The sequence below is a fragment of the Photinus pyralis genome, unplaced genomic scaffold (genome assembly GCF_008802855.1).
Source record: "Photinus pyralis isolate 1611_PpyrPB1 unplaced genomic scaffold, Ppyr1.3 Ppyr1.4_LG7, whole genome shotgun sequence".
NCBI lineage: Eukaryota > Metazoa > Arthropoda > Insecta > Coleoptera > Lampyridae > Photinus > Photinus pyralis.
The window spans coordinates 3,122,793-3,144,013 of NW_022170738.1; the positions used below are offsets into that span (position 1 = coordinate 3,122,793).

The 21,221-nt window shown below is 36.3% G+C and overlaps 5 protein-coding genes across 5 annotated transcripts; 3 read left to right on the top strand and 2 right to left on the bottom strand.

Moving 5' to 3' along the window:
- Nucleotides 1-422: 422 nt before the first annotated feature.
- Nucleotides 423-3,787, bottom strand: LOC116176539 (probable G-protein coupled receptor AH9.1). Its single transcript, XM_031495147.1, has 2 exons — nt 3,412-3,787; nt 423-1,759 (listed from the first exon to the last, which is right to left on the bottom strand). Exons 1-2 carry the CDS (start codon nt 3,414-3,416, stop codon nt 691-693), a joined length of 1,074 nt encoding a protein of 357 aa, XP_031351007.1. The 5' UTR covers nt 3,417-3,787; the 3' UTR covers nt 423-690.
- Nucleotides 3,788-5,065: 1,278 nt separating this feature from the next.
- On the top strand, nt 5,066-6,486 carry LOC116176471 (lymphokine-activated killer T-cell-originated protein kinase homolog). The gene is made up of 2 exons (XM_031495062.1): nt 5,066-5,282; nt 5,336-6,486. Exons 1-2 carry the CDS (start codon nt 5,180-5,182, stop codon nt 6,181-6,183), a joined length of 951 nt encoding a protein of 316 aa, XP_031350922.1. The 5' UTR covers nt 5,066-5,179; the 3' UTR covers nt 6,184-6,486.
- A 2,513-nt stretch (nt 6,487-8,999) lies between these two features.
- LOC116175880 (syntaxin-1A-like) lies at nt 9,000-11,029 on the top strand. The gene is made up of 9 exons (XM_031494233.1): nt 9,000-9,163; nt 9,217-9,345; nt 9,393-9,797; nt 9,847-10,024; nt 10,076-10,327; nt 10,377-10,450; nt 10,537-10,674; nt 10,726-10,836; nt 10,896-11,029. The coding sequence occupies exons 3-9, from the start codon at nt 9,759-9,761 to the stop codon at nt 10,962-10,964; spliced, it is 861 nt and encodes a 286-aa protein (XP_031350093.1). The 5' UTR covers nt 9,000-9,163; nt 9,217-9,345; nt 9,393-9,758; the 3' UTR covers nt 10,965-11,029.
- A 1,503-nt stretch (nt 11,030-12,532) lies between these two features.
- Nucleotides 12,533-20,319, bottom strand: LOC116175879 (ankyrin repeat domain-containing protein 29-like). Its single transcript, XM_031494232.1, has 8 exons — nt 20,133-20,319; nt 19,870-19,980; nt 19,193-19,291; nt 14,562-14,660; nt 14,304-14,402; nt 13,454-13,651; nt 13,307-13,402; nt 12,533-13,258 (listed from the first exon to the last, which is right to left on the bottom strand). Exons 1-8 carry the CDS (start codon nt 20,142-20,144, stop codon nt 13,064-13,066), a joined length of 909 nt encoding a protein of 302 aa, XP_031350092.1. The 5' UTR covers nt 20,145-20,319; the 3' UTR covers nt 12,533-13,063.
- Nucleotides 20,320-20,371: 52 nt separating this feature from the next.
- On the top strand, nt 20,372-21,001 carry LOC116175882 (40S ribosomal protein S21). Its single transcript, XM_031494234.1, has 4 exons — nt 20,372-20,512; nt 20,573-20,634; nt 20,682-20,873; nt 20,923-21,001. The coding sequence occupies exons 2-4, from the start codon at nt 20,585-20,587 to the stop codon at nt 20,930-20,932; spliced, it is 252 nt and encodes an 83-aa protein (XP_031350094.1). The 5' UTR covers nt 20,372-20,512; nt 20,573-20,584; the 3' UTR covers nt 20,933-21,001.
- Nucleotides 21,002-21,221: the final 220 nt, after the last annotated feature.

Genomic DNA, 21,221 nt, shown 5'->3' on the forward strand with positions numbered 1-21,221 from the left:
TTTAGTTTTCTGCAAAATCTATTTTTTTTAAGTCAAGGTAGGCGTAGGTCTGCTCTGAGAATCGCAAATATTTCTCCAGATCGACTTAAAAAGTACTCGCGATCGACCCGGCCCGGTTATTACAACTCTCAATAACTTTTATTCTCAAGATAAAGTCTGTGGATACCATTGTTGATACAATCGTGTAATTTAATCGACAGATCAAAAAAGCAACCTTGAAAGAGTATACTTACATTATAGGAGGTGGACGAATATTCCTTGCTGAAGTGCAGGTTATACCGCAGGAGAGGGAGAGGGAGCTAGTATGTGTGCTGTTGTTTGTAATATTTACTTACATATTTCAAATGGTCTATAGCTATACCATGGTCGCAATACCTGTTTTGCATGCGTGCTTCAATTCTCTCAATCTCTAAAAATTCTTTTTGAAAACATTTATTTTGCACTTTCTAAAGGCTATATCCGTTTTATTTGTAAACGAGAGCGCCAAATTAAATACATTTGCTACTATAGTTTGCAGACTCGCTACTAAATTGAAAGCTTTGTATTGAGCAACAGTTTTGTTATATTTTAATACAAGTACACGTTGTGGCAAATTCATTTGAGAACTTAAAAATCTAGCACATTTCAAGTTAAAATACTTTTACAATTAATAAACAATCCACATTATAGGTACAACATCTTAATTAATAACTAGAAGTTTTCGATAATGATGGCAATTTGTTGATTATTTCGTTTACAAAAGTTTTCTCTATAACATTTATAGTTTATAACTTTTTGAAAAACGTTCGCCAATGCTTTACGGAATTCCCTACTACACAGGAAATATGCAAAGAAATTTAATGCAAAATTTGCCATCTCTAGCAGATTTGCTGCTGTTCGAAACCTTTCAAAACCTAAACTATTATCGTCTCGAAATGTATACCAAATTGATAAAAAGGATGCTGGTGTAATTGTTATTAGAAAAAGAAGGGATATCATTTGAAGTAACGTGATCAGTTGCTGTTCGTCCTTGTACTTTTTGTTTTTGTTCGTGTAGTTCGCGAGTCCATCGTCTTTGTTGTACTTTAAAGATGGACTGTACTTGTGACGCAGTTTTTTGAGAGCCTTTAATTTCTTTATAATTAAAATGTTTAAAATGGCGACAACGAATGCAGGTCCCATTCGCATCATTAGTTCTGAGACGATAATGTAAGTGCGCCAATATGTTGTGTCAGTAACAGTGACATTATCCATGAAACTCAACTGGCATATTTCCGTCCAGCATGTAGTTTTCAGTAGGTACAATGGAGAAGCGAACAAAACTGCTATGCCCATACAAACCAAAATTGCACCCTTAGCCATTTTGCACGTGTGAAAAGAGTTGAAAGTTGTTGGAGAACAGACCGATATATATCTATCAATTGTAAGGCAAGTGATGATGTAGACACTAAACGCAATGAACGTAGTTAGTAACGGCATTTCGATGTAGGCAAAGAACACGGCCGTATAGAAAGAGTGCCCTATTGAATCACTCAAACGCAATACCATACTTATATCAAAAAGTAGAATACTAACATCAGCAATTGCCAACGCTCTCAGATATATCCTCGTACAGTTATTAAAGAACGGTTTACTTAAAACTAAGAGATTTAACACGTTTCCAAATATACCAACTACGATTAGTCCTGGCGCTATTATTGTGTATGCTATGCGGCGAAGATCCTTTGTAGACACTTCAAATTCATCCAAAGAGGAAAGTTGATTATTACATTTGGGAACGCTGAAATAGGAAAAAATCAAATCAGTGTACGAAATATTCTAATATGAAAGACATGTAAATGCCAAGAAGGGTGATTATTGCAGTTATATACAGGTTATATAACATAATAGACTGAATGATAATATAACTTTATATAAGTATGTAGGTACTATATCTTTACATAAAAGTTGCATAACATTGCGTTTATATTATTTAAAGGGGTGGTAAAATAGTCTATTACGTCAGAAGGTTGTAATAGTACGTATGACAGATGAGCAGAAAAATTGCGCATGATGTTCGCGGCAGAGTGTGGCAAGTCTACGAACCTGTACTATACGTAAATTACAACCGAATTACGTACTATACTTTTTCTGCGGCCTCCGTGAATTTCGAAATGAAAATAAAGCCAAACCCAAAACGACGCCTGACACTGTTGACATTTGTAGATAATATTTATCACCTCCAAACGTACATGATCTATTCTAATTTTTTTCATTTCTCACGGGTGTGGGCAATATGTACTATATCATGCCTCTACATATGAAGCTTTGATCGTTTGGTACTGAGTAGAGTATTATTATTGAATAATTATTCAATGTTCAGATTCTTTATTCAATGGTATTATAAAAACTCATTTTGTTTCAGAGTTGTGCTAATTGGACAGCACTTTGACTTGTGTTCATTGACAATAATACTCTTATTAATGTAATATTTAAATACTTTATTATTTAAACAATGGTAATACTAATATACAGGGTGATTCCTATAGTACCTGCCACCGTTTGGGAGCGTATAGGGGGTGCCTAGGGGAGTATTTTGATATAGGACACTTGGGGTCGGAAATCTAAAATAAGGGCGCCAGAACCAAATTTATCTTCTGGAATTTCACGCCTGTATGTAGGCAACCCAACCGACCGACGTTTCGCGCGGAGCGATGCAGAGCGAGTTAGCGCGAGGAAGCGACATGGGAGGGAAGGAGGGAAAACGACAGTCAAAAGCAATAACGTTTACAAGTGTTCAACGTGGCCACCGTTGTTCTCAATGCACTTCCTACATCTAGCCAACTATTATTATACTATTGCCATAGTGTTTATTCACTTGATACGCGTCGTTGCAGACGGGATTTCGTGGGTTTAAACAAAATTCTGATCAAGTGTCAGCCACACATCGCCGCCTGAGATCGCTCCGTGTGCACCGCCGGCCGGTTGGGTTGCCTACCTACAGGCGCGAAATTCCAGAAGGTAAATTTGGCTCTGGCACCCTTATTTTAGATTTCCGACCCCAAGTGTCCTATATCAAAATACTCCCCTACGCACCACCTACACGCTCCCAAACGGTGGCAGGTACTATAGGAATCACCCTGTATACTATTGTAAACATCTTTCTGCAAATAATATATTACTATTATTATCATAGACGGTTGTGTATAGCAGTTTGCTGTTAAACAATCTTTACTGCTTTTGCCGAAACTATAGTCGTAATATTGGTTTATAAACAAAGTTTCATGGGGAAGGTTTCGTGTCAACTTTAAACAAACTTTATTCATCCCACCCCATTTTGAGAAGAAAATTACACCGATGGATATTCTAGAAGATAATCTTTACCGCGGTGATTGGAAAAATGGATTGGACAATGATTGTAGCAGGGAACAATGAAAAAAAATTATTACTTACCCCATGTTCGTAACATAAATACGGCAGAGTGGTATATTCGTTCAAATTGTATGTAGGTATAGTGACTAATAAGGCATAAATAAATACATCCGGTGTACGTACAGTATATTGCGTTAAAACTATAACTTTGTGCGACGTGCAATGAAATAATGTAATAAGTACAACACGTATATAATAACCGGCGCACTCATCACTCATAGTTTGTATTGATAATTGGATTTGCCGTATCACTTTTTTATGGAAGAAAATGGATTAATTGATACGAAATGGAAAACATTAATATTGCGAATTGATTTGGTTTCAGATGGTAGGTACTAAATATTTTCGCTTCTAATGTTTACCTATACAGTTATTATATGACACATTTATGCGCTTACGATTGTTATAATTAAATTAATAATAAACGTAGTTGGTTCGATTAGGGATATTTATTTCGGAAAGGGAAACTTTATCTCTTAGTGATACTGAATCGGCGTGATAAAGCATCGTGCTGTACGAAAGAACATTAATATTCAGTTCATTAGCATTGTGTTCTAAATTGCAACTTTAATCAATTTAGATAGGTACGCCCAATATACTGTCATCAGATTGAGATAATGAGTCATATTGTTTGAAACCTCGATATTGATTTTCCCTTTGGGCAAGACGTTCCGGTTCCCGCCTGACTTTCAACATTTTTGTCTACTATCGTAAGCCTACATTGCTATCGTAATATTCGCCAATAACGACCCTGACTTGGACACCCTGAGCATCTCGTGCGACTCCAACGACTGACAAACTGTGCCTACACCAATAAATAAACATACTCTGTATATGTTTAAAGTGATGTACACATTTTTGAGAGCTGGTAACTGCGCGACTTTTTAGAAGAAGGGAAAAACCCCCCTGCTAACCACGGTCCGATACGGACCGTGCCTGCTAACAACATATTTATTATTACTCATTGGAGAAAAATAACTAATATGAAGACTTATTGAATAGGTATTCATTACTTATACTACTCCACCATTATAGTGTTTTATTTTGCGTTCCTTCCCTACTGTACCTACTTTAGAATTAGAGGGTCATAGTGTTGTCAATAACTAACGTAAGAGGGAGGTACTGCCTAAGATTTTGTAAAGTCACTAAATATAGAAAGTACCGCAATCCATTGGGCTCGTGTGTTAGAGAGAGAACGCATGATTTTTGCCCAAAAATGGCGGAAGTTACCAGATTCTAGTAACTTTAATGTTAGTGATTGTTCCACCTGTTTGGAGATATCTGTATATATTTTTATAAAACATGACAGTACTATGAAGTTAGGTTATAAAAAATTACAGCTAGTCAGATTTTATTTGTCAATTTTTTTAAGTTGGCAGCAAATTTGCCCAAAAATGGCGGATGATTGCGGTACTTTCTATATCTAGTGACTTTAAGATTTTGGAGGGAATGGTCATGTTTAAACGTTCTCCATGATGCCGTAGTGTGAACTTAGCGTAACCTGGGGGTTAAGTACACTACAGTGTTAATTTAAGTTTAATTTTCTTCGTAGAGCAGAGCATTGCCAGACCAGTTCAGTACGGAATGTCCTTCTTCCATTACTAGGTGTACATACTTGTTACAATCGGTGTTTGTGTGTAACACTCTGTACATCATGCATTTTATGTTTAATAGTTATGAACACGGATACTCAATGTCAATGGCAGCACAGTCGTGATATTTAAAAGTTTTGTCCGTTATAATTTTTCTGTGCAATATATTATTTTCATCCTAAAAAAGTTTACATAAAATGTCCGAGTTTAGTACACCAGTGAGAACAAGGGTGAAAAGAGCAAGATCACCCGTCTCAATACCGCCTTCGCCCTTTTTAAAAAAATTGGGTTATGGAACTGGTAAGTTACTTTCCATAACTTTGTTCCAATTTATGACCTTCACGAACTTACAGGTGTCGGAGTTTACAAGCTTGAGCGATCCCCTCAGGCAAATAAAGTTCGTTCGCCGTGGGCTATCAAGAAATTACTTAAGCAGAGCGCAAATAATGCCGAACTAAAGAAACGTTTGTACGACGAAGCCGAAGTCTTGGGAAAGTTGAATCACCCGAATATTGTGGGATTTCGTGGATTTATTAAGAGTCACAAAAATGAAAGTTGCCTGGCGATGGAGAAATGCAACGTATCTTTAGGAGATATGATAGAAGAGAGACGCGAACACGGTTTGTCTGCATTTCCGGCTATGAACCTCATGAGAGTGGCTAAAGACATCGCCGAGGCTTTGCACTATTTACATACAGAAGTTTTGTTATTGCACTGTGATGTTAAGTCGTTTAATGTATTAATTAACGGCAATTTCGATGTATGTAAATTATGCGATTTTGGTGTAACTTTACCTCTCACACCCAGCGGTGAAGTTGATTATTTGAGAACAGGAGAAGATGTTGATTATTTGGGAACACGCTTATGGTCACCTCCTGAAGTCTTTAAATATCCTTGTATTATTACAACTAAAGCCGATTTGTATTCGTATGGACTTACACTTTGGGAAATGTTGGCCTTGCAACCTCCTTGCCTGGACATTTTAGATGAAAGTGATACCTCTTTGGAAGAAATTGACGAAGAATCTCTAGTTGGAAAAAGACCTGATTTACCTGATATTGACTTTGACGCGTCGTATAAGTATGCATTAGAAATTTTTCATTGTTGTACAGAATTTGACTATCATGAGCGTCCATCAGCATTAGATTTGACAATTAGCATTCCAGAAATGATCAAAGAGATGGACTCTATCGTTAACTAGTTATTTTATTGCACAACGTTTTCGTAATTCATGTTATTTTTTACCTATATATACTGTATTGCTAACTATAAAATTTTCAATATATATAAGCTTTAGAATTTTAGCCTATTCATTCTTATGAGATGCCAAGGGCACAAATTTTATATGAGAGGACTAAAATTTCAGGACTAATTGAACACTGACTAATTCTTTACTGCCGGGCTACTCAAAAAATATGGTTCACATTAAAATTTATGTCATGGCGCAAGCATAAGAAATTAAATTTTATATTAAAAAAGTCGCTCATGTAGTTGATCTTTCCACTTCTCTCAACAAAACAAATTCTTAGATGCAAGTCTTGAGTTGCAGCATATTTACATACAATTAATGGTACTAAAATTCTAGGTGGGCCAATATGCTATTATAACAAAAATTAAGTTCTGGAAAACTTGCTTGATATCAAATATCTTGGAATGTTTTCCTCTTTTACATGTTTTTACCGCCCCCAATAATTTATCTGTGGATTCGCAAATACGAGGGTAGGGTCAAAATTCCCCGTCTATTAGAACAAACAGAACACATACGAAACAGAAGAAAAGTTAATTAGAGGACCCCTTTTTCGTATTGCTTACGCACCGTCCGGAAGCGGGTATGATAGAAGAAAATAACAGATGCAGCGAAGAATTGGACTGTATGGAGTACTCCACGAAGTAAACAGTTATAGTCGACACAGAGGGCAATATCACACTGATAATATACTTCCACATGAATACATAAATAAATAATCAAGAAAACATTTTATTGTTTTGTTGGGTAATTATTTGGATCCCACTTCTGATGTAAAATGCGCTAGATATAGGGTGGGGTGAGGTGGTGTTGTAGGGTGGTTACACTTTACACCCTTGAATTACGCTTACATATAGTAGGTACAGTGCGTTCGAGATAAGGGACGGTCACCTCAATATCTCTTTTATTTGGCGAGATACAAAAATTTGTCAAATATAATTTTATATGTGATCTGGTCGCATATTGAGACATCCGGCATCATTTCAGGTTTATCCGGAAATGGATGAACTTTTGTTTTTTAAATGCAGTGCCTTTATTTTTGCTAGGTGTCCAGATGCATAGTTTATTGGCGCCACCTTCGTGGCGTGTGAAGACTGGTTAAATCAATTAATTAGGTATATTCTTTATTCATTGGGTTAAATTATCTGGCGGCACTAAACTGTCGCCACTAATCCATGCGTCAATAAAGTAGAAGACAGGGCTACTTTTTGGCGCCAGTCACGTGCCATTTGTACCTTAAAGAAGTTGTTATATTCAGTGCAACACGGACCGCGGAAAAAAAATGTCAAAAAGTGGGCCACAGGCCACATAATAAAGTTTTTGGAGTCCTACGAGCAATACCCATGTATGTGGAATCACAAAGGAGAGCTTTTTTCTACGTGAAATTCACTTGCGAGCCCAGATCCTGTGTTTACGTTTTTTTTTTAATGTTTTCTGCAACTCTGCACAAAATTTCCACTACAACATTTATACATGCGCGAATTTCAGTTGACACTACACCAGTCGAAACTGTTTACTTGACGTATAGAAACAAACATTGGCGCTAGTAATTATAGCGCCACTGAACTGGCGGATTGTTGGCGCCAACAAAGTATGCAAGTATTTTGATGATGCAGTTTTGAAACTGAAAATATTCCGACTACTGTCAGAGATATCCGGAAAAACCGAAATTTGGCAAAATCGTTTTTATTTTTTACTGAAGATATTTCGAAATAAATAACACATTATTATGACCACTTTTTTCCCCTACAAAATTTTAAATCCGACGTTTCGTCTCCGGTTGACTATCATCAACTTTGTTTTTTCTTATGGAAGTAACTTTTTCTGTCATTTGATACAGAATTTTTTCTGAGTTCAAAAATCATTACTATTAATTCGTAAAAACGCAAGAGACTATACGTATACGTACACTACCGAAGACAAAGTTTTCTAGGCAAAAAAGAAGATATTTTAACAATATTTAAAAAATTGTGATGTTTACATTTTTGAAATCAGAAAAAAATTCAGTAAAAAATAAAAACGATTTTGCAAAATTTCGGATCTTTCCGGATATCTCCGGAAGTTGTCGGAATTTTTTCAGCTTCAAAACTGCATTTTTTTTTTTTTGAACCTATTGTGCGATTGCTTTGTTGGATGTCTAGGAAATAATAAATATCAATATTTTAACTACACAAATGATTTAATTAATTTCAAAATAAAGAAACATTACACACTATTACTACTCGAACACGACATTGACTTGGAATTCTAATGACATATATAATACTAAAAAACTTCAGTGTTGTCACTACCAACTTACATAACAAAAAAACTATTATTAATACAATTTCATTGACATAACTACAGAACCAATTTTACGACCTTAATTTTGAAAGTCCCCCATGCCAATAATTACGCGATTTTTACTTCATAAGTTACGTTACAAGCGTTTCATTATTCTCCTCAAGTTATGTGCAGTAGAGAGCTAATTATAATTTTGTTAACCTAGCAGTCTGTAAGGAGCCGTGAACGACCTTGCGTTTGTGTTTTGTATCTTCTTGTCGTGTGGTTATGCAAATCAAATTGCATTTTTTTTAAAGCACCCTCTGTGTTGTTTGGGGCCCACTTAAAGAGAGTATAATTATTTAAATATTTGTATAGAAAACTGCTGTAGTTACGCTATTCATTATTAGGTACCAGCACATTCTAACGAAAAAAACTTTGTCCTTTACTATGGGTACTTCTCTTTTCAGGCAATCCCAGCCTTAAGCATCACTTTGCCATATGTGACTGATACGTGTGAGACTTTTTAATGCAGAGTTTACGATTTTCAAAAAGAACTCATTTTTCGATCAAGGAGAGCGGATGATAAAAAACAATTTCCACCGACAACTTTTCTTCCAAGGACTTATACCTACCATGAAAATGGTATATATTCAGTGAAGACTACTCCTACGTAGGTAGATAATGAATTTTTTTAAGTATATGTCCGAGTTTATGTGTGTACAGGTAATTTCAATAACTATACTTACTGGCAAGAGAAATTAAAAACAACCGATGAAAGTACAGGCTATTATAATATAACAAAGTAATTATTTCAATCGCCCTTGAGCTATTATTATCAAAAGTTGAATTTAGGTAAGCGGTTTTCTAGTTGTTATTGTTTGCTATATCAACGTTTTCAGTTAATAAAGTGGCAAACATCACCCATAATGAAATAAGCCACGCCGTAAAAAGATAGGTATCCTTTACTCATAAGCAGTTATCGATGATGCGACAGGATTACTCATTTGAGAATCCCCTATTTATATTGTGTTTACCTACTTTTATCAACAAAACGATTTTCACTTCCTCCAAGTGATATACCGACTACGGATCAAATTAAGTCATTTACAGATTTTATTAGCGTTCCAATGCGAACTGCTACTTATGTATAGTGCGGTCACCTATTATTGTGCTCGATAATGTGAAATCTTATCTTAAAATTACGAACAGTGTGTACCAAATGATAAGAATTAGTGAGCAAGGCTAATATAGTAGTGTATATTATTATGTCTCCAACTAAAGATAGGTTAAACGACTTAAAAAAGGTAAACTGCCCCAGTGTTTATAATTAATTTAAAAATAATAGTGTTTTAGATTCAAAATGGAGAGGTTTCCGTACTTCTTGGCGTGGGTGCGTCGGATAAACAAACGACAGATATCAATACCACGCTAACAAGAGTGGACAAGATTCGGGAAAATATTGAAATAATAAGGCATAATACACTGGTATCGGATAGCATATTTCAAAGCAATTCCTTCAAATTAACAGCAGGTATATCTAATTGCGTCAAGCAATCGTAGGTAACTAATACATTTACCAAAGAGTTGCAAGATCAAATAGACTCCCTTTTTCAAAGTACGACAACCGCATCATATAAAATTAACAAACAACTTAAGGAATTTGAAAATGAATTGGATAAAATAATAGAAAAGTCCTCGGCGAAATATAGAATTAATCAAACTCAATACAACACGCTAAAAGGGGACTTCCGTAAGGCTCTTGCAGAGAGCAGTTCATCACTCGAAATCCACAGAAATAACCGAAAAAACGTGTTGAAAAAATGCCTTAAGTTAGGTGAGAACAAAACTATTCTCGAATGTATGTTAGCTTAAATTTTGTTTAGTACACGAGGAGGCGGATGACGAACAATTGGAAGCTCTTTTAGATAGTAACAAACTGGATGTATTTACAGAAAATGTAAGTATTGCTTCTTACATGTAAGCCACCGAAACTAGTAGACTCGTACCATTGAATAAATATTCAATGCTCGTACTAATTTTCAGCATTTAGTTACAACAGAAGAGGCAAGACGGCAGTTACACGATATAGAAGAACGCCACGAAGAACTGCTCAAAATTGAGAAGAATCTAGAAGAGGTGATGGGTTTATTTGTAACAATCGCCACGTTGGTAGACCAGCAGGTAAAGTCAAGCTTATCGTCGCAACATGTCGGTAACGTTTTTTTCTTGTAGCAAGAACTAGTTGATAGGGTGGAATTTCACGCGTCTAGTGCGACGGACTACGTTGAGCAAGGTACACATCAACTGAAAAAAACCATTCGATCAAAAAAGAAATGGAACAAGGTAGTTAGTACACAGATAGTGTGAATTTTGTTTCTCTAAAGTATCCCTTTTTTTCACAGAGAAAGTTTTACTTCATAATTGCAATAATTATTTTATTGCTTATAATCATAATAATACTTTGTTTATAGTAGGTAGGTAGGTACTGCAAACTTGGCGGTTCTTATATTGTGACCAATTAAAAAGCTTAATTCTTCTTTTGTTTATTTTAATGTGACCGTAATAGTCTTCGGTAACACCATATTGTTTATTAAATGAATAAACAAAGGCAACAATTTACCGTGATTGGTTGCAATCGCTTGTGTGTGGGATTGGCTGCCGTGTGGATAGGCCCTTGGAAGCAGGAACCGACGAAACAAACTGCCAAAAAATATAGCATCTACTAAACAACCGCAAGTCAGCCACAACTAATGCAGTTATGAAACTATTACGGTAAATACGAACAAGGAAGTTTAAAATAAAATTCCGTTTCAAAAGAATGTATTTATTGAATTTCATCGCACGTATGAAGCGATCGATTGTGGCAAATAATCATTTTTAATTTGAGCCCCACATTTACTGTCGGCTCACCTCATTTTGAGCATAGAGTAAATAATATAATTTACTCTATGTTTTGAGTGACTGTCAATTGAACTGCCAATCAAAGGTGCCATTCATTATAGGAGACCTACGAATTTGTATCGACTTTCCTTTTCAAAAGTTGGATCAAATCGAGGTGAACTTTCGTGCCCCATACGATAGGGGAAGAATCGCTGATTGTCCGTTCATCTTACTGACTATGGGCGTGGAAAGCCTCTACTCTGACAGTAGCCCTTTGTATTATTTATCAAGGAAACGTTGGTAGTTGGAAAAGGGGTCAGTTTAATCATTTCGTACAATCTCCGGTACTTGAGTTTGACGTAAAATTAACATCCTTATTTGCCATTGTTACGAAGGTCTGTATGGATAAAATGCAAAATTTTATTATTTTAATGTAACAGTGCGGGTTAATAACGCGCGGAAGGATCCTTTGTCGATTTATTAACGTATATTTTTAAGGTTCGCCGTTTGAGCATAGTGGAGAACCCAAATCTAAAACATTTTCACTTCTATCCGAACCCATATATGTATACAGGGTGGTTCATATCAAAGTTACATTTTTTTAAGGGAACCCCTGTATAATATTGCCTATTTGAATTCTGGGGTAACTTTAGTGTGACTTGATGTGTCACACTTCTATCTATAACGAACGGTTTAGCCGCAAATTGGTATTTTTTAAAAAAGCGTATGACAGAAAAAAGTTGAATATCGCATAATTGTCAAACTTCGTACGCTGTGACTTTGTGGAATTACTTACCAAAAATGTACCAATATAGGCCGTGTGTGTGGGCAGGGTGGAATTCTTTTTACGTTTTCAGGAGCCGTTTTGCTAATTTAGAAAATTTTATTCATAGATAACTTTGATTTTTTCAACCCACATGAATCTTTCCACACATTATTAGGCCACCTTGTATATGGGAATATTTTGAATTTTAAATCATGGTCTTTTAAATGGACTTAATACCTGGCGACGAAGGGAGACTAGGTATTCAAATAGCTCATCAAAACTTAGACTTATTCAAAATTATACCTACCTACTATTTATTACGTTTATTTGTGTAACTTTAGTGTATAATTAGCATAGAACTCCATTTACATGGTGAAGCAATAAAAATTATCCTTGATTTTGGGACACTTTTTATTAACGTTTCTTATACTTTTTGAGCATGTGTAAGTATTACATTAACATATGCATTTTTAATACTATCAGTATTCAGTACATTAGCTTTTGTACCTAGTTATGTAAGTAAAAATAATCACTCTAAGTGCAGTTATTGTGACTACGGCTTTGGGACCCAGATTTACCATAGATATGCTTTTACAACGAAGGATGGATCTTCAGTGAGACGATTCAAAGCAAAATCGTTGCGCACCTAAAAACTCGATATTCCAACAAGTATAGAGTAAAATGGAGTAAATTTATGTTTCCCCGGCTTCTGGAGTGCAGGCGCTCTGGGTCAGGTTAGTTTTATGAATGCGAACTAACCACGTGAAGCACAAGAGTTCTACATTTCTGACCGAGAGACCATGTACTTGCTGGGGAAGATTCCAAGATATTTTTCGTGGTAATTACTTGGAAGGCACGAGAAGAGACACATCATTGCTATAATTGACCCATATGCAAATAAGAGCTAATTTCTTTGACTCGATGTCATTTATGTGAAGTTCTGTTGACGCAGTTTTTAAGGTAATCACTGACGATATTGTGCTTATGATCGGCCGCCAACTGACAAGGAGTTGTATTATCTTGATTTTTGAGAGTAGGATCCGCTCCGGCACTAATTAATTGCTTGCAAGTCGTTAAATGTCCAAATAAGGCAGCTGCATGAAGAGCACTTTCGCCATTCTGCAAAAACGAGCATTACACAGAGACTCTCACGCAAATGTATTTTACCGGCAGTAAACCGAGGGACGGCTTATATCTCAATAATTCACCTACGACAGCGGAATGTCCTTTGTGCGCCGCTTTAAATAACGCGGTCGCGCCGTCCTGAAACAAAAATTGTATGAATCTTTTTACGGGAATATTGAGATTTATTACGTGTCTGGCGGCATCCACACGAGCGCCCGATTTCAATAATTGCGAGACAATGTGATCGTGCCCCATTTGGGCGGCAATCCACAGTGGGGTTGCTCCATCCGTTCTTCGCGGATCGGGTTCGGCCCCTTGCGCCAAAAGGTAGACTAGAATTTTGTAATGCCCATTTTGAGCGGCGATGAATAGAGGTGTGGCTTTGTCCTAAAACGGAAGAATTTGGGTATTAACTGACAAGGACAAATCTTTGGCTATAAATAGGCAAATGCTTTCATCTTTTTAGCATATATATCGCCACGTCCTTACATATGAATTTGTTTAAACTGTAACAGGTCACGCGTGATTGTATTGTAATTATTTACGGCCCACCAACTACGGTGCTCGGAATTAATAACTACCCGTCGTTCTTGTCCATAATTTTTCTGATGTGAAGTGAAAGAGGAGAGTGACCTACTAAGAATACTCTTTCGAATAATAATAACCAAGTAATCATAACAGTAAATGAAATTGTTGCCGTCATGTCACGTATATTGAACATGCGATGACCGCGAAGATAATATTATAAGTGGTAACTTTTTCTGAAAAATTTGGCGTTTACACGGTACCTTGTTTTTTCTTTTGGAAAACCCATCACGGAGAAATGTAATGGTCGGACAATTGTATCGATTTCAGATGAAATGAAAGTTACTGGTCAATTGTAATTTTAACTTTCTATGCACGATCTATTAGTGTATCTAGTTAACCATATCATCGTGTTCTACTTCCATTATGCACTAGAGAATACCAACGACATGCATCCGGGTTAATTAATTCATCAACGTGATTCCGCAATTAATTATGACTATAATAGCATTACCTTCATATGTGTATTGACTTTTGCACCTTTTTCGACAAGTTCCTTAACAACATCCATATGTCCGCATTGACACGCAACGAAGAGAGGACTTCCGCCATCCTATAAATAAAGCATCACTGCGTGTAAATAAGGCCATGCCAAATGGGTTTATTTGTGGTGGACAGGAAGTAAATGTCTTCTATTAAATGTTATTTTTAAATATATTTTGTTTCCTTGTTTCTCTCACCATTGGCGAGATTTCGTAAAGACAAAACTTACCACGCTTGCTGTATCCAATGGTGCATTATGTTCCAAGAGAACCTTCACGACTTCGAGAAATCCTCCCTGGGCGCCGAAGAAGAGGGCGGTCGTTCCCGTCTGGCAACAAATTAAGAAAGTTGGTATTCATTGCTTCTAGAAAATACAAAACATTACATAATAAACGTGGTTTCGAATTTAAAGCGATTGTTCTATAAGCACGGTCCGCTGGTTGCCCATGACGTAACTATATGGCATGCATTCCGAAGACGCATATTAATTTGTAATACAATATTGCTATACTATTTTGAAAAATGAAAGTACCTAAGCGATACTCATTGGGCCGACTCCCTTAGCGATCTTTGCCATTCATCTCAGAGTATGCGGGTTCAAGTGCAGGAGGGTGGGTTGAAATTCCGCAATTCAAATCTGATTGAATGACTATTGTTTGTTTTTCTCTAACCAATTCCTTTTGATAAGACCTTTCATTAGAATACCATGAAGGGTAAAACGTGTCACTCCCCCCCCCCCCCCCCCAATTTTCGAAAGTGTTATTTGGCTCCACATAGGCGCGACTAGAGCCATATGCGTATGCAAAATCTGAAACAAATTGATTGTTCGTTCAAAACTCCCCTAAACGGCAGCGCGAAAAACAAAATAAAAAAAGTCGCCGCACTTAACGAGGAGCTAAAGCGTATTTTTCAAGAGTCACCTTCGACACCAATCATTAACATATCTATGTCTGCATACACTTTCCATTTTCCATTATTTTCCAATTGTCAAGCTTACTTCCAGATTGTTTATTGTCGAGTTTATTGTTATAGGTACCTAAGTATCTGCAGTTAAAATTTTTTCGATATATATCTGAACAAATGGCCAAGTCGAAATACGCCTGCGCAGACACAAAATTTATTCTACAAATTTTTTTGAATTTTGAATTTCTGAATGTTATATACCTGAATGTACCATAACTCGTTTCCAACCTCAGGTTCCGAAAAATCACGACCAACTTCACGTGAGCACCGGGAAAGATTTTGAAGAAAATCCAAAACTATTAATGTACCTTCTTTAGAATTCAATGTACCAAAATTCGTTTGCATTATACCCCTTCCTTTTTTAGGAAATTCGGCTTCGAAAAATCACACCTAACGTCACGTCAATATGGGAAACATTTTGAATAAATTCCGAATACTAATCTTTAGAATTAAATGCAGCTCAAACTCAATGTACCAAAATGCGTTTATGTTGTACCAATGTTGTGTTTGGAAAATCTGGTTCCGAAAATTGGAAACAAACTGAGAAAGGAAAGAGGCTAACCTCGAAGCTAAGGTACTCCAGTCAAATTAAAATTTTTTGGTGTTGTTTTTGAAAAATCGATTGGCATCCCATTCCTTTGTAAAGCACCAAGTAAAGCTTTGTGGTGTATTGTCTCAAAAGCTTTCGACTAGTTAAAAGTTCCTTCTTGGTATTAATTGCTGAAAATATACGTACATCTGTGGGCAAACAAATGGCACCAGTGGCTTCCCACTACATTTTTGGTTTTTCATCCAATACCTTTTCAATGTCTTCAATTATCTCCCCACCTTCTTCGCTCCCTTCCTAGCTAGCTTCCCCGGTGTCATAGGGTTCGTCTAGCTTCTTCGACAACCATTTTCATTTTTTTCGGTCCCTTCGACTTCTTCATTATCTTCGGCAGTAACAATCTTCTCGATTGTCCATTGACTTTCTAGAGTTCTCAAGTTCTGTAGGTTCCTTCTGACTTCAATTCGTCAGATTCCTTACTCTCTTGCTCTTCTGCGCTGAACACATATCACATAAGCATCAGAGGCGGACACGGTTTTCCAACTTAAACGATCGTGGGCGCTCCAAATTGATTTAATTTGCATCTACCCTAGCTTAAACGGTTGGTAGTACCTTCTATGGGCACTGTTTGTTGGATAACCTGAATTTGTTCAGAATTTCTATAACCCGCAATAAGTTCTATAGAAGCTACAGGTTACTACTTTCTTATTTCTTATGGACGCCATATTGGATTTTTATGGAATGAAATAGAGGATAAAAAAAGAAATTAATTTGAATGAATCGCCATCATAGCCTTGTCGATTCAGCAATTTCTAAGTTTAAGTAAAAATATAGAGTGTGTACGTCATTATTTTTCTTTTCGTCCTCTATCTCATTCGGTAAAAATCCAACCTGGTGTCCATATAAGAAATAAGAAAGGAGTAGTCTCTAGCTTCTACATCTAGCTTGTTGTGGAAATTCTGATATCAAACTCAGATTCTTCGAAAAAAAGTGCCCATTGAAGGTGCTAACGGGAACCGTCTATTTCCGCATTTTTTTAGTCACAAAAAAGGGCAAATTCAACTATTCTATTAGCCAGTTTTCTTTAAATAGTACTCGATTTTTGGGGAACTTCTCATAGCTCGCGCTTGGTTATTTATTTATTGTCTCTCTCTTGTTCTGGGCCCACAACAGGTCTGCGCCCAATTAGATCGAGAGTGACTTGCATAATGCTTTTATAGAGGTGCTCTTGCAGAAGGGCGTAAGTTGTTCTATATTACTCCGGTATTTACTTTACCAATTAGGAAAACTGCAGGAAAACCTCATTCGGAGTAGCATGCAGAATGCTCGTAACTTATCTAAGGAAATTCCCATCTCTGCCACAGATGAAAAATTCTTACCTCGGCCCAGAAGATAGGAAAAAACTGAAAAATCATCACGTTAGTATAACAAGCTCGAGGATGACGCCTATATGTCACCGACTAGCTACCTTTTTACAAATAAATTTGCAAAATTGCACTAAAAACAAGATACAAAGAATTTTCAGTAGAAGAATTTTTTGACACTCAACTCGCATTCGGAATCACGACTTTTAATCTGGCTCATATTCAATACCACTGCTCCGTGAACTCGTAGAAATCGATTGGTGAAGGTTTGACATCGTTGTCTCTTTTCGTTCCCGAATTAGACGACATACGGGCCGACAGGCGGACTGACAAAAACACATAAAGGGAATTTGTTTTCAAAAATTCCCCTAAAAACTGTCATTGATCTAGACCAATTTTTAGTGAATCAAGAATATGTTCGAATAGTCTTTAGTGGTTTCCACGATTAATACATTTAATTAATATTCGACCAATCAGCGTGGTGATTGTTTCAAATTCTAACCAACCAGCTGATTTATTAATTAATTATAGAAAATATCTTCAGCGATAAACATGCGTGGAGGAATGCGTAAAACATAGAGTGATTGTGAAATTTCTTCTCGCTTGTATTTAATCTCTCTAAAATATACCTAGTCGATTTTTATTTTTAGTTTACTGAAGTTGTTTTGCCTCCGGGAAAAACCGGAATAAACGGAATGGCAAAACCTAGGGGTAAAGGCATAAGTTTCATCCGTTGGATTGCTCTGAAAACTAAAGGTTTTTAAAAAAATGTTTCAGAAATTCTTGATTATCCTTGAAAGATTCCATACAAATTCTTCAGAGAACCTCTGGATATTCAAAAATTCTGGAAATTTAATTTCAAATATTCATCTAGAGAATTGACTAACACTTCGATACAGTTTTTCCTCGAAAATGGAATATGCACGAAGGAGTCATCGTGCAAGTACCACTACCGAAATAACGTGATAAAACGAGAGTCGCCTCGGACTATATCTCCGATAAAACCGTCGTCCTTGCAACAGTTTTAAGAAGCGGGCAGTGCAGCGTACAGTGATCCTTCTAGAACATTCTCGAGGCGCCATCAAGTCGAAAAAGGATTAGTTACCGGCGATAAGGAATAAGGAGAATGGGACTCATTCTTTCTATGAAATATGATATGCCTTCTAGATTTTTCTACAAGGTTTATTGCTTGTTAGTCTTAACATTGATGTCGAATTAACGAATTTCGTGATCGTGTCATAAATTTAATGTATCGTTAATAGTCTTAGTTCTTGTGAACATTAATAATTAATGTAAATAAATCAATTAAATTTACGTTACACTCCAAAATGTATTAATATTTTCGCCAAGATTTCATGTATTTGCTCATATAATATTTCGCTAGCGGGTCTCCTCTCAGCACTAAACCATAAAAGCATAGAAAGGAAGTACACAGGTAAACTTCATAATCGCAAACAAAATTAAAATACTTGGTCGAATGCTTCAATTTATGATAGTAATAATGGTTTGAAATGCCGATGGAATTTAAACATTTAGCCTTGCATTTAAGGTCATAAAACGGTGAAAAGTGTGAATGTTATGTGATGTAGAACATTTTTTGATGTGGTCACCCCCTCGTTTTTTTATTTACATCTTACTTTACCATTGCAGGGGTAAAATTACTTGGTAAATATATGAATCGATCTATCAATATTACGTTTACCGAAGAAATTTTGACATTATGACTAAGGCATTTTTCTAGTACAGCCTACAAGTTGAAAAACTAAGAAACTGATTTTCATAATAAAATACAAACAGATAGATGCCCATATCAGTAGGTAATACGGAAATGAAACCTAGCACCATTTACTTATACCGACCAAATTATTTTGACCCCAATTTAAATTACCCATCAATAAAATAATTAGCTATACACAGCATGTCGTGCAACTTGACAAAAAAGCAAACCAGGTAGCTTGTGTTCAAATAAGTTTATTGCATACTTACAAGCCTTCTTAAGGTAGGGTCAGCACCTTGCTCTAACAGTTCTTTAACGCACTCGTAATGACCATAGGCGGATGCCAGAATCAGCGGTGTAGTTCCATCCTAAAAATTTGTTTCTTTAATTAATTAAGAGCAATGATGGTACACGATTACTACCTACAATTTATAATTAAACTCATCCGCTCGCTTTTACATGATTTGCAACTATTCCCGCTCCGACATATGAATATTTTTATTATTTAGACTTAACTATGAGAATCTTGGCAATTAAACATTATCTCTGCAGGTCAAATTGTGTAAATAATGTGATTTAGTGATATTAATAACGCGAGCGTTGACTTTCCTTACTTAAAAAATATTAAGCTGAGCATGAAAAGGAAGTAGATGAAACGCGCTTTAAAAAAACACTGTTTATTTATGTGATAACACGCACTGTGTGAAATTTATTCAAAAACTGGCAATTATCTCAGTTTCTGTTCAATTGGAACATTTACCAAACTGTGGTCGCCTAATTGGTTTCGGGAAATTATTCCGAGGACAACTACTTAATTTAATGATTTCGTAAATAATTACGACTATTAAAAAATTACCATTCTAATAAAACCGAGATTATGTAGTTTGATTTGGTAAATTATAAACCATAAATTGCGCGGCCGGGTTTTGCAAAAAAAAATTTTTACCTTATCCTTGCAGTCTATGTGGACCTTTCCGCTGTCCAAAATTCGTCTTAAAAGCCGTACATCACCGTTCATTGCTGCTAAATGCAACTGTGCATCCGAAAGGGATTCTTTCTGAAAAGAAAAGGGCCGATGAATTTTTGCAGAAGCGTAGAGGTACTGTATTAATTTTGAAAAATCCTTGACGCGCGGCTATTTTTGGAAACTGAATACGCAATAAGGCAGAAATTTTGGCGATAAACATTAAACAGTAAACATACACTTACTTTAGATGACATGCTGATTGTAAACTGCGAACGGCAAAAACATGTAAATGCTCACATCACAAAAGGTGCAGGTAGTTAGTGAACGTCTTGTTCGTCGCGTTACTGTTATGCAATTGCTGCAGGTGATACGCTTGTTTAAAATCTCGTGAAAATACGAATTTACGTCTTTAACGCAGAAAGAGACTGTCCCGTATTGAGCCAGTCTAAACGCGCGTATTTTAAACCCGTTATCGCATGCGCAGAATTTTTAAGTGTGATCGATAGGTTTCAATTTTTTTAAATCGCGCGCGCGTGCGTTTCCGCTAGTATGTCACTAGGTGGCGCGCGTTCTTTTCGAGGTAACTTCCATCGTGCCGTCTGTTTTGCGAGTTCCCGTTTAAGTAAGTTTTTACTTTATTCCATTTTCAATTAGTAAAGGGAATTAACCGTTTTATTTGCAGCAAATTATCAAAATGGAAAACGACACTGGTGAATGCGTCGACTTGTATTGTCCACGAAAATGGTAACTAACCTCAAATTACACGTGGTTTGTTTGACTTTTGCTTTCAGTTCTGCTAGCAACAGAATTATTCACGCCAAAGACCACGCTTCGATCCAACTCAGTATTGCCGAAGTTGATCCGGCGACCGGTAGGATGACCGAAAATACTAAAAATTATGCCCTCTGCGGAGCGATCCGTCGTATGGGAGAATCGGACGATTGCATTGTAAGGCTTACGAAAAAAGATGGCATTTTAGCGAAGTAAGTTTCTGTGTGCAGAATTTATGTAGGCTAATGTGTTCTTTTTTAGGAACTTCTAGATTTATTTCTAATGTAAGCTGTATTTTTATTGAGTTTGATATTCAATAAAGACATTATTTGGTATTGTATTTTTTGGTTTGACAGAAAAAAGTGATACTATGCCATCAAAACATCGACATGTAATAAATGGAAATGGGCTGCGCGCGTCAATAATAAGCGTGGATACTGCAGGTGAGAAAGAAGGGAAAACTAGAGCAAGCTGTCTCTTATGGTTACGCATCTGATCGGTTTTTTTCAATCTAATTTGGATGCCATCGCTTTTGTTGAAAGAACCAATCAGATGCGTAA